The 12,429-nt window shown below is 41.0% G+C and overlaps 1 protein-coding gene across 1 annotated transcript; it reads right to left on the bottom strand.

Moving 5' to 3' along the window:
- Positions 1-6,898: 6,898 nt before the first annotated feature.
- On the bottom strand, positions 6,899-9,100 carry LOC141824428 (auxin efflux carrier component 1a-like). The gene is made up of 3 exons (XM_074711711.1): positions 7,849-9,100; positions 7,213-7,771; positions 6,899-7,131 (listed from the first exon to the last, which is right to left on the bottom strand). The coding sequence occupies exons 1-3, from the start codon at positions 8,909-8,911 to the stop codon at positions 7,065-7,067; spliced, it is 1,689 nt and encodes a 562-aa protein (XP_074567812.1). The 5' UTR covers positions 8,912-9,100; the 3' UTR covers positions 6,899-7,064.
- Between the last annotated feature and the right edge of the window lie 3,329 nt (positions 9,101-12,429).

Here is a 12,429-nt window from a genome sequence, read left to right as displayed (position 1 = left end):
CATGTGTACTTATGGAATAAGGTGTCCCATTTGTCGACTCCTTACCAGTCTGATGACAAAATAGACTGCAACAAGAACTGAAGATGCTCAGAATACAGAGTAGAGACGCCATCTTCTACTAGATAATAGAGCTTGTACTTAGGCAGACAAATTGCTTAAAGCAAACTGAAGGTTATTCTGCTCAAGTAATTGTCTTTGGCTACTTGTATCAACTTTCATCTTTAGAACCAATGTCTGACTTATAGACCTATTATACTCATTTGGTTGTTAAATACTCAAAATTTAGTGCCACCTCAAAAAGTAAAATAGACAGCCTTTAATTACACTTGCACTGAAATCATTTACAAAAGTATGCAACAATCTCATAAACATAAATTTACTCATGGTAATAATTCATTAACCACCTCAAAAGCATGGAACCTGTGATCTTATCATCTATGTTTACTGCAGAAATTCGTCAACTAACATATACTTGTTGAAATCCACCAAGTTTCTATCAAGTATACATATTAGAAAGTTGTCATATTCTGGACCATTTTCGGTCCCCTCTATTTCCAAAATGCCAGGAAGCTTGCCCTCTCAATGCAATCAAACCCATTCGTTCTCTTCTCCGCAACTCCTTCTTCCTTACTTTCTTGAAGAAGTGTCACAGAGAAGAGAATGACTGCGTTTGAAAGCAACAGGAAGAATGATGATAATTTCCTTAGTTTGACAGCAATCTCAAGTTACAATGCTCCCAAGGTGTTTCATGTGTTATTGTTTATCTGAGAGAATTCATATTTACATAATTGTTACACATTCCTATAAACAATTTTGTTGCTCATGTGCTTAGAGGTCGTTTATTCTGTTTTTCCAGGTGGCTTTGAAATTGCATAAGCAACGAGTGTGATTATATGTCTTATTATAAAGTATAGGTCTCATTTTAGGCAGCTATATATTTCTTTCTTATGAAGATCATACTCGCTTCACACTAGGTGAAATTCATAGTATCCCACGAGTTCATCACAAAGGCTGTCAAGGCAACTTCCATGTCATGGTAATGTAGTACCTGTTAACACAAAACGAAAGCTAACTATTTTGCCTTCATTTTTACTGAAAAATTTGTATTTAAATAATGTGAAATGCAAAGGTCATTGATATGTTTGGGTCAAGTCTGTGGAATGTATAGAATAACAATTCTAATATGCAAGTTACAGTTATGTTATGGTTCTGAATTGTATATCCATGATTCTTTATGCTTATGATTGTTAGTTGTCTATTCGTACAGAATGCCCATCGATATGGTTGTATGAATTGCTACTAAAGAAATTTTTATCCTGAGAAAGTTCACTCAAAAGGGTAAGTTCATGGGGATGTAAAGCTAAAAAACCTTTTACTTGCTCCTCCTATAACTCACAAGCAAAAGAAGTCTTCCTAGTTAAGCATGTGAAGTATGACTAGAGGCTGATTCATCATTGATGAAGTTACACAGAGAACATAACTATGCAAAGTGCATCTTATTGTTTGAGGACTAGTAGGTCTAAGTCGATATACGAGGCCTATCGACACACAAATGAATTATGGTTGCCACCAAAGTAACCCACAACGGATTGGTTGTCACCTAAGTAACCCACAAATTATGGTTGGACTTCAACTTTGCATTAGTGATCTGCACAATTTCAAATCCCATCATCAAGCACAAGTGAATAACAGTACAATGACATAATCATATTGGTTATCAGTAAACAGAGAACAATTCTTGGAACTTCATTAATACGAGGCGATCCAAATAAAGATGGCAATTGACCAAGCAATAGAAGAACACCATTAACATGTAATTAGCATGAGGAATTCATCTCAATCCGTAGTCAATCAAGTAACTGATCTATTTTCTTCATTTTCAAGGATTCAAGATGCGATTCTCGTTTATAGATACGACTGGTCCTAATTTGAGATAGCAACGAGGTGACCTAAGAATCGAAAGAGGATTAGGATTCTAGTGGGAGCAGGACCTATAATTGCACCGGCAGAGGCACAACCTCCAAATTCCTAGATAGCTCGCGAGGGGACGCCGGCAGCTCACTGGGCGGCCCGCCTTCCGCCCTTCTGTCCGGTGGCGGCGACGAGGACGAAGACGCCCAACGAATTGGCGTGCGCGAAGGGGCTTCGCCCGCCTCTGCGCGCTTTCGATCCATTCTCTCCGACGCCTCCCTTCGTCATTTTTTCTTCCCTTTTCCTCTTCCTTTCCTTTCCTTTCCTTTCCTTTCTCCTTCGTTAGAAAATTTTTTTCCGTAGGAATTTCTTTCCCTCCTCTCCTTTCTCTTTTCTTTTCTTCTCTTCCTTCGTTAGAAAATGCACCTCGAAGGAAACAGAGCATTAGTGTTGGCCCAAGAGTCTTTTGTTGTTAAATTTATAAAGTTACTTGATTCACTTTTTCGTCACCCTCTAAGCATAATTAAATTAGTTATTATGGATTAGATTTATTAAAATAGATAATAATTGAATCTCGATAAAATCGAGATAATCTCCTCTCTTAGTGGTCAACTATAATTTTTTTAATTTATCTCTTTATGATCGTGAGACCGATCGTGTAGAACTTTTGAAATTACAGATTCTACTTTTTTTACTTAAATCTATGTTGATTCCTTTCAGCAAAAGTGAAATCCGTCATCCTAACGGTCTCATATGGTCGGTTCTACGACTATTTATGAGGAAGTAAATTAAGAAGCTGTAGTTGATCACGACGAAGGCATGATTGAATTAGTTATTACAGGATAGATTTATTGAAGTAGACAATGACCGAATCTCGATGAAGCCGAGGTAATCTCCTCTCCCGTAGTCCCGTAGTGGTCAACTGTATTCTTTTAATTTACCTCCTTATAGATGATCGTGAAATCGATCGTGTAGAACTGTTGAGATTACGGATTCTACTTTTTTTTACTGAAGTCTATGTTAATTCCCTTAAGCAAAGGTGAGATTTGTTACTCTAACGATCCCACACAGTCGACTCTACGACCATCTGTGAGGAGGTAAATCGAAAAACTGCAGTTGATCACAACGGAGTAAAGTATTACCTTTTTCACTGAGATTCAATCCTTGTCCATTTTAATAATTTTGTTCTATCATAATCAATTTAACTATGTCCAGAGGTAAACAATCAATGATTCCCGACTAGGTTTACATGGGCCTTTTTACTTTTATATATCTTTCTATTTTTTACCGTTATTGTAAGGCAACAGGAAAAAATGATATTTACATGCAAAATCAAAAACAAAAATCCAAAAGAAATTAAGAAATAATAGAAATAAAAATAAAAACAAACAATAAAATCCACCAAATGACTAGCTAGTATTGATTTGGATAAGAATCTAGTGGCCAAACAAACAACAAAATCTATCTAAATTGAAAGAATCTAATTAATGACTAGATTCGTACACTTCTTTGTAAATATATAGTGCTCATGGATTTATGTGATGATATTACGTGGACCCATATTGGTAGGGATGTTAATTCGGATCAGTCAAATGGAATTGAAATAAAAATATTATATAAAAAATTTAATCTGAATTCTTATAATCCAATCAATCCAAATAACTTAACCGACTATTCCGATCAAATACTGCGGATGGTCAAGCCATCAGTCAACAAACAGTTCTCTGCAAGTGACCTCCTGGAGGAACTAGGGTACGAGAAATGATCCAAACCTGAAACACACTTCAAAAAAGAGGTTAGATTGGTACCGAGAATCCTGACAAGTCACTCTAATGCTTAAATTAGGATTTTGAAAGAGATGAGGGAAAGAAGACAATGCTAGTAGAGTTTTTGAAAGTGAACCTCGAATATGGTAGTGGGCTAGACCTTTTTATAGCCTGTTCTGGACCCCTCCGCGCCAAGTAGGGTAGCGCCCTTATAGCTACCTGCAAAGGGGGATCAGACCCGACAACCATTTCCCTTTAGCCTTATGCGTAGAAAGATGGGTATCCGAGAGGATAGAGTTTGACAATCTCGTATTCCTTGGCTTTATGTGCAAAAAAAGAGGTATCTGAGAGGACTGAATCTGACAACCTTGTAACTGCTTGTACGTCCTTAAACTGTTGCATGTCTGTAAGAATATTCATATTTTCCTCTGGTAGACTACATAAGATGTTTGTACGTCGAAGACATGAGGACGAGACCCCGGATGAAGCTGAGTGAGGTGGAGTGGTCGAGATGAGATGCCTTAGGTGGTCGAAATGAGGCTGTTGAGGTGGTCGAGATGAGACGCCTGAGGTGGCCGAAATAAGATTGATCAAGATGAGATGCTTGAGATAGTAGAGGCAGGGCTAGCTGAGACAAAACCAACTGAGATGGTTTTGGGAACCCAAGTTGAACTCCGACCAAGCCCGAACTACGTTCAAAGCATAGTCTGAGCTTGAAGTGACGGACATACTACTTTGGTGGGGTTGCGTCCACGTTGACTTGCCTTGGGTCAGTCTTGACTCATATTGTCATGCCAACCGGGACCTTGACCTTTGCATAACTCTTAACTTTATCCTGGAGGAAGCCACGTCCTTCACACCACCTGCATCACCGACGAAGGAAATTTTTTTCCCCTTGATAATCCTTTACTTTGATTTCAATATTTCATCATTGCTATACTAATATTTTACTATTAATATACATAAAACATCGTAAATTTCAAAATAAAATTTGATTTAATCTCAAAAAATTTCTCAACTCTAAATTCAGATAAACCCAAACTCAATCGAAATCCAACCTGAGCCAACTTAATTTTGACAAGCTTGGGCCCAAACTGACTCAACGACTTGGCATTCGACAGGAGCACTTGAAGTCTCACTCGAAAGCACTCAACATTCTGACTTGGCACTCAGTTCCCACTTGAATTTGGAAAAAAACTCGGGTCGCTCAGTTATATCAGGAGCTCTCGAGAGCATGCGACATTCAATCAGCGACGGACAATCTAACCGGTCCAATCTAACCCTCAAAGAGATTATCCGCTTAAATTCAGTAGATTCATCAAGGCGATCGTAAGAGATCAAGAAACTTGCAACGACGATGGCTGCCGTGTCACTTCGAAGCCGCGAACTAGTGCTCACAGCACCGCAACCATGGGCGGCGGCGGCGGCGGTGGTGGTGGTGCGCACAGTGGCACTGCAGACAGACGACATGGCCGTGGTACTATAAATAAATAAAAAATAAAAAAAAGTAGAGATGATAGATCGATCGATGGATGGATGCTGAGGCGGTGGTGAGCGTGTGGTGGTGGTGGTTGCTCCAGGCGTGTCCGCCACCTGCCGGTGTCTGGTCCGCCGGCGCGGCGACAAACCTGCTTCACTTTCTGCTTCCTGTTCTTTAAATTATCTTTTCTTCCCATCTCTTCAAATTCTCTTTCCACATCGTCATCATATCGCAACCCACTCACTACAAAATTACAACTCCTCTTTAATTTAATTATCTATATATTACTAATAATTATTAACTAAAACTAATTAATTATTCGATCGAAAGTAACTTCAGTCGATTGATATCCATCATCGTCCACTACTTTTATGTTAAATTGACATTGTTACACTCTTAGTTGATGGTAATGATTAGTCGATTGATCGATGATGCATAACTAGGCTCGAGTTCATGTCTATGACAGTTCGCGACAATTGAGGGCTCATGATTTTATTTTCGATATCGTAAAGATTTGGACTTTGGACATTAGGAAATGCCTTTCAAGCGCGCAATGATTACTCATGGTGACAACTTTTGAAAGCTTGGTTCGCAAGTGTCTTCCAACATGTATCTAGTGATTGCGAGAGTTGAAAATTTGCATTGGATTTTACTCTTTCGAATCTCGCTTAATTCGATTCCTTATTGTTAGGTCAATACGTGTTCGAACGACAACACCGAGTGTTTTCCACTTACAACTTTTGCTTGTCTATCGACATAAATTTCAATATAAACCCTAGTATCACGAGACCCATTAACTTTTCATCCTTAGAGTATTTGCTTTTCGAATCAAACTACATACATAAGAATAAATCTCCGTAAAAATAGAACATTTAAAATCAAATATTTGAGCCCGACTTAAAAAGGTCAAATATTGCGACAACCTAATGAGAACCTAATAAATTGTCGTCCCTAGAGCACCGATTTTTCGAATCAAACTATATAAGCATAATTCCTCATACCCTACCACCCTTGAAAAGTTGCACAAAATATATGTTTTAGGGTATGGGAAGGTGGGCACCAAGAATAAGGTCCAATAGTTTCATGATGTGCTTTCCAACTATGGTTGAAGGTTGTCGATGAATATGCCAAACGAGTCGTTTTCAAGAACAAGCACTAGAACCCTAAACATTTTCAGTCGACAAGGGTGTAATGGAGCGAAGTCAAGAAGAATTTGATTATGTTCAAGCTTATTTATCTTTTTAGTAAGCTTGTTTAGTGTTGTGGGTCAGTGTGACCTTGCCCAGAAAGTCAAGATTTAGTCTAAAAATATGACACACAAGGTAGAAAACATACTCACGGGGTTGACTGGCTTGGTCCTACCCCTGACGGCCACCCCAACCTAGTATTATGTTGGACTCGAGCACACGAGCTTGACTCAGAAAGTAGCTCAAGTCAGGATCCAACACCCGATCGAGTCAGCGAACAGGCTTGGCTTGGGATCCTTCAACCTCTTCCTTCCCTGTTCGCGTTACCAAATCGTCTACTTCCCAGCCAGGAGGCCGGTTGCTCGTCCGAAAGGAGATCTCAACAGGAACATTTAGTATGAATCTCATGAGTTTGAGCCTAGCCAAGTAGTTTTATGCGAACAAATGGATGCTTTTGAGTGACTAAAACTTAGGCCGCACGAGTCCCTCTTTCGACACTAGATTATCTTTATTTTATTAACCGATCGAACCGATTTCAAGAACATCGTTCCATCGAACAAAAAGCAAACCGATGATCGATTCGGATTGAATATAACACGCAAATTTCACAAGAAATATAGCTAAATTTCTCATCCCTTTTTTAAGCTCTTGCTACTCGATTTGCTGATCATGAAGTCCCCTCCCTAGGCGTCCAAGTAAACATGCTTCTACTGGAGATGATCAGATCCCCAAGGCGATATAGTAAACAAGGGTTATCGGCAACGCAATTAGCATCCCAAATATCACCCTGAAATGGATTAATGACGGTTAAATTAGTAGTTAACTAAGTGATTAGTGAGTTAATGGAGGTGTTAATTTGGTTGCTTACGCAGTGCTGAGGATGTCTGGGTGGACGTTGTACTCCTTGGCGAACACGAAGGGGACGATGCCCTGCGGCAGGGCCGCCTGCACAATGGCGACGTGGAGGAGGGTGCCGCGCAGGCCGATGGTGAGGGAGGCGCCGGCCATGACGGCCGGACCGACGAGGAACCTCATGGCCATGGCGAAGGCAGCCTTCCTGTTCCCGCAAGCTATGATCCGGGGCTGCAACGCCATGAAGAGGCCGAGGCTGAACATGGCCATCCCGAGGCCCGCGTCTGAGAGGATCGAGATGGAGTGCAGGATGATCGCCGGCATCTGGAACTTCCATCGGAAGCAGGCGAGGGCCCAAATGATCCCGATCAAGCTCGAGTATGTGTTGGGGTTGCGGATGAGCTTGCGCCAGACCATGATCAGGATGAGGCGAGTCATGACGCTGGTCGGCGGCATGGCCTTCACTTCTCTGAGCCCGCCTGCTTTGATCGCGTCCTCTGTCTCGTGGTGTGTCGGAGCTTGCGGAGCTCCGTCCTTTTCGGCCATGGCCGGCGCCGCGTGATCGTCTCTGTTCTCTATGAGGGAAAGCAGAGTTCATGGCGATGGAAGGTAAGGGAATGGGCGATTAGGAGAGGTTGTGATAGATTCTTGCCTTTTGGATCGGCGGCGAGATGCGCTTCGGAGACCGGCGAGGCGCTGGAACTCCACACGAACATGTGGAGATCCTTGGCTGTCGTCGAGGAGGCGTCTTCGAGCATTCTCATCTGCCCGTTGGCCTTCTTCTCCGGCGCCGGCGCGAACATTGAGGGGTTCGGCGCGGGGTAATGGGGCGCGGTGGTGACCGGCAGTTGGTACTGGAACCGCGGCTTGGATTCCTCATCGAAGTTTGAGGCCCTCGGCGTTGTCACTCCGCCGAAGTTGGAGCTCCGGCCGGCCATGGCGGAGTAGAAGTCGTTGTGGTTGAAGCTTGAGCCGCGCGGGGTGGGGTTCCGCGAGGACTGAAGCGAGTAGATCTCTGCGTTGGTGAGGTCGGACGGGCGCGGCGTCGCGCCGGAGAAACCCCCGCCTGCGCCGGAACGCCGGGAGTAGACGTCGGAGCGGGAGGCGTTGGAGCGGCGGACGGTGACGTGGATCCGGCCGTCCTCGCTGACCCTGGTGACCTCTGTTTCGAGGGCGTCGTCGACGAGGGAGACGACGTCGGAGTCGACGGCGATAGCGGCGATGGCGGCGGCGGTGTCGGGGAACTGCTCGGAGATGAGGATCCTGGCGGCGCGGTACTCGAAGAGGAAGAGCATGAGGGTGTACCAGATGATGCACTGCAGAACCACGATCTGGACCATGAGATCGCCGGAGGCCGCGCCGTACATCCCCCGGAGCAGGGGGATTCCCATCACCAGCGTGTTGGGCAGCGTGGAGAGGGAGAAGGTGGTGATGGTCCAGTCGAGCCGTCGGCTGCGGCGGCTGAGGCTGCGCCAGCCTTTCTGCAGCGTGTCGGCTGCCAGGAACCGGAGGTTCATAGCGAACGGGTCGTTGCCGGAGATGAAGTGGAACGAGAGCAACGGAACCGCGAAGAGGGCCACGAACCGGTTGATCCCCGCGCACTGCGGCGGCGTGAAGATCTTCCACCACTTCACCGACCCGTACGCCAGGATCATCGCCACGTACAGCGGCACCACCGCCGTCATCACGCTGTAGAAGTCGCCAGCGGTGATCATCTCCGATCTCCGGCGAACTTCTCCGCAGTGCAACTACTGATCCTTGATCAAACTGCCTCCGATCAAATCACAGAGAAAAAAATCGATCAGAAGATCATGATAAAGGCGTCGATCGATCGACAGTGGTGGAAATGATTATATATGGACATAAACTAGAATCTAATCGAACAGTTGGTGGCATTTGCTTATCTGAATCTAATCTCCTCATACTTCTTGCAGCTTTGCCTCCCCACAACAGGTTAAGAGGAAGACGACACCCCTCGAGACCAATTTTTCACTTTGGCCCTTGTAATCTACCCTTTTCACTTTCAACTTTCATTTTTGAAATAAGTATTTTTCACTTTCAACCTTCACAATTTTGAAATAAATATTTTTCTATCTCTTTTTTTTTTTTCTGTAACTCAATCCCTGTGAAAGTCCGTCACCTCCCAGCACGGTCCCCATTTGGAAGAAAATTCCTACAAATACGCCGTAGCTGGGGATCGAACCGTAAGTCGGTTGGCACCATTGCCCTGGGGACGACCGTCTGTAAGGAGATAAATCGAAAAATTACAATTGGTCACGATAAAGGAGGATATTGCTCGGCTTCGTCAATATTCAAACTCTTATCCTCTTCTGCAAGTCTGTTCCATCGTAACCAACTCAGCTATGTTCCGGAGATAAGTATTTTTCTATCTCGGCTTAGCCTCTCCAAGGCTATCGATGATGAGGCATGCATTGCCACATGTTAGATTTATAACTTTTTGCTGAAATTATGACGACGAGCTCGAGACATTCTCGAAGTCGTCACTATTAATCGTAGTAGGAAATTAGCAAAGTAGATAAACAGAAAAGAAAGGGTCTTTTTATAATTCTAAAACTTTAGGGGTCAAACAAACACATTGTCAACAGTGACTTCCAAAAAAAAACTATAATATTAAGAAGTATTTCAAAATTTGCCCTGAAAAATAATCATAAACCCCCCTAGTTTCTTATTATTTCTCTTGGCACATGGAATCAATGTTCCCTCTGGCGTGCACTTCCTCCATCATCAAACACTCTCCATTACCTCCATTCTTTTAAGGCCAGTGCCTCCCTTTACTGTTACACATCACCCAACTTTATTTTTTATCAGAATGAAAATGTTCAGAAAACCATAATTTATTAGTTTCTTCTTCTTCTTCTTCTTCTTCTCGTCGTCTGTAAACAGAAAAATGATTATGACTGTTGGGTGAATTAGCAGTGGCAAAGTATCACTGGAGAGGGATAAAGACAATAAGCATCATGAGTAAACACTTCCCAATATGCATCTACTCATGCTTGTGGCCATCACAAGCAGCCTTTTAGCCTTTTGATAAGTTTCCTAATGAGGATTTTGTCAGTGCAGCACATGCAGCTACGAAGAACAAGTTAAGTTTGTTTCAGAAGAGAATCAACTTGTTTACAATTGCTTCAGTTTTTTAAAGTTTTTGATCTGTAGTTTCTTTAATTTTAAAGATAAAAAAGAAGAAGTGTTTCTGAAAGGTTCATGTAGTACAATTCGTTTCAGAAGAGTATCAGTTTGTTTACAGTATGAATGGTTTTCAGAATTTGATCTGTAGTTTAGTTTAGTTTAGTTTAAAGATCAATTGGATAAGGCACCACTTAATGAGAAAATACAAAAGATAATGAAAAAGAACAAGTGTTTCCGAAAGGTTCATGTAGTAAAATTTGTTTCAGAAGAGTATCAACTTGATTACAGTATCAATGGTTTTCTGAACATCCATCAGTTTCTAAAAGTTTTGGATCTAAAGATAAAACTCCCTTTCTTTAAAAGACAAAAGATAATGAAAAAAAAAATGTTTCTGAAAGGTTCAAGTAAGTAAAGTTTGTTTCAGAAGAGTATCAAACTTGATTACAGTATGAATGGTTTTCTGTACATCTATCGATCACTTCAGTTTAGTTAAGTTTGAAGGTTAATTGCCTTTCTTTAAAAGATAAGGCATCACTCAATGAGAAAACACAAAAGATAATGAAAAAGAAGAAGTATTTCTGAAAAGGTTCAAGTGGTAAAGTTTGTATCAGAAGAGTATCAACTGGTTTACAGTATATGAATGGTTTTCGGAACACCTATCGATTACTTCAGTTTTTAAAAGTTTTCGATTTGTAGTTTAGTTAAATTTGAAGATTAATTGCCTTCTTCAAAAGATAAGGCATCAAAGGCAGGAACAGTCATAAGATAAGGCATCACAAATAGCAACAACCTCTTTAGTCTTTTTTGCCTTTTTTTTCCTTCAACCCTAATTTTTTGTGTCTAAAGGCATATGTTCCTTGCCATTATACAATTTTAAGAGCCAAAGTGAAGAGATAAGTACAAGAGGAACTAAAAATAGACAATTACTTTTATGTTCAATATGATTTTAGAAATATAGTATTATCGCAATGACAATCCTTTGGGTTGTATTTGACCTTATATGTTCATTGGAGTTGGATAAAGATCTCCAACACGACGAATACTTTTTCGTGAAGATTTTAACTCTTTTCATAGTTTCGTTACCCATTAAAAGTGATCAAATAGAACTTAGATAGTGACTTGACAGTGTTGTTTCAAATGCAAAAGATTTGAAACGATTTCTTCAACTTGATGATGTTGTTTCATTGTCTAAGGTGGAGTTTTAGAATGACGACTTATAGCCATTCTTTAATATTTGTTCATATAAAGTGAACCATAAACCAAACAACACCAAATGATAGGAATAAGAGTTCCATTAGATTCCACATTACTAGACTACTAATTACATGGATCGCTCCCGAAAAGAGAATCATTCTATGAAAGGGTGTATTTACTCGTATAGTTTAGAGTTTTTCTATGGGGAGACGAAATATTTCATAGGATATTCGATACAAAACAAGGATAATTGTGTGATTTTGATTTAGAGTTTTTCTACATGGAGAAAAAACATTCATGAAGGGAGCAATTCAAGAGAGAATTCATAGTATTCAACAGTCTACTATCGATACGAGTGTGAATCTACACGGTACAAATCTTCAAGAAGATGAGGAAAAGAGGAACAAGAACAATTGTGTTCAAATGCATAAACTGAATAACAAAAAAACAGTGAAATGAAACTCTTCTAGCTAATAAACTACATATTTTTGTGTGTGTATATATCGAAACACAGATATTTTTGGTTGAATGTTCTTATTATATTTCATTTCTGATGGAGTTGTCAATCAATCATTGTAGCTGTGGTTTGGCTATGAAGAGCTTGAGCAAAGCATCAAAGGCATGGCTCAAATGGGCAAATTGCTATTGACTGTTGTTCGACCTTCTCATCATTGTGAGAGAGCACAAACTTAAATGAATCAAACTTTCGTGAGCAAGTTTGATGTTCAGTTTGATATGAATTTGTTTATGTTCATTCAACATACACAAGTTCAATTAAACAAACAAGCTCGAATAAGTTTGTAAACAATGCCCATAAACAAAATTAGTAAGTGCTTGTTTATGTTTATTTGAGTCCACGAATAAAGTTTACAAACTATGTTCACAAAATAAA

Source organism: Curcuma longa, chromosome 3, assembly GCF_044706935.1.
Source record: "Curcuma longa cultivar G26 ecotype Majalengka, Jawa Barat chromosome 3, ITB_CL_G26_1.1, whole genome shotgun sequence".
Classification (NCBI taxonomy): domain Eukaryota; kingdom Viridiplantae; phylum Streptophyta; class Magnoliopsida; order Zingiberales; family Zingiberaceae; genus Curcuma; species Curcuma longa.
This window is presented reverse-complemented; position numbering and strand designations above follow the sequence as displayed.

What these genes read in the sequence shown, in the direction of transcription:
- LOC141824428 (XM_074711711.1), bottom strand. Translation starts at nt 8,911, where the DNA reads ATGATCACCGCTGGCGACTTCTACAGCGTGATGACGGCGGTGGTGCCG. An exon ending in TCTCGCCGCCGATCCAAAAG is followed by an intron (nt 7,772 to 7,848) that starts GCAAGAATCTAT and finishes TTTCCCTCATAG; the next exon opens with AGAACAGAGACGATCACGCG. An exon ending in CCAGACATCCTCAGCACTGC is followed by an intron (nt 7,132 to 7,212) that starts GTAAGCAACCAA and finishes AATCCATTTCAG; the next exon opens with GGTGATATTTGGGATGCTAA.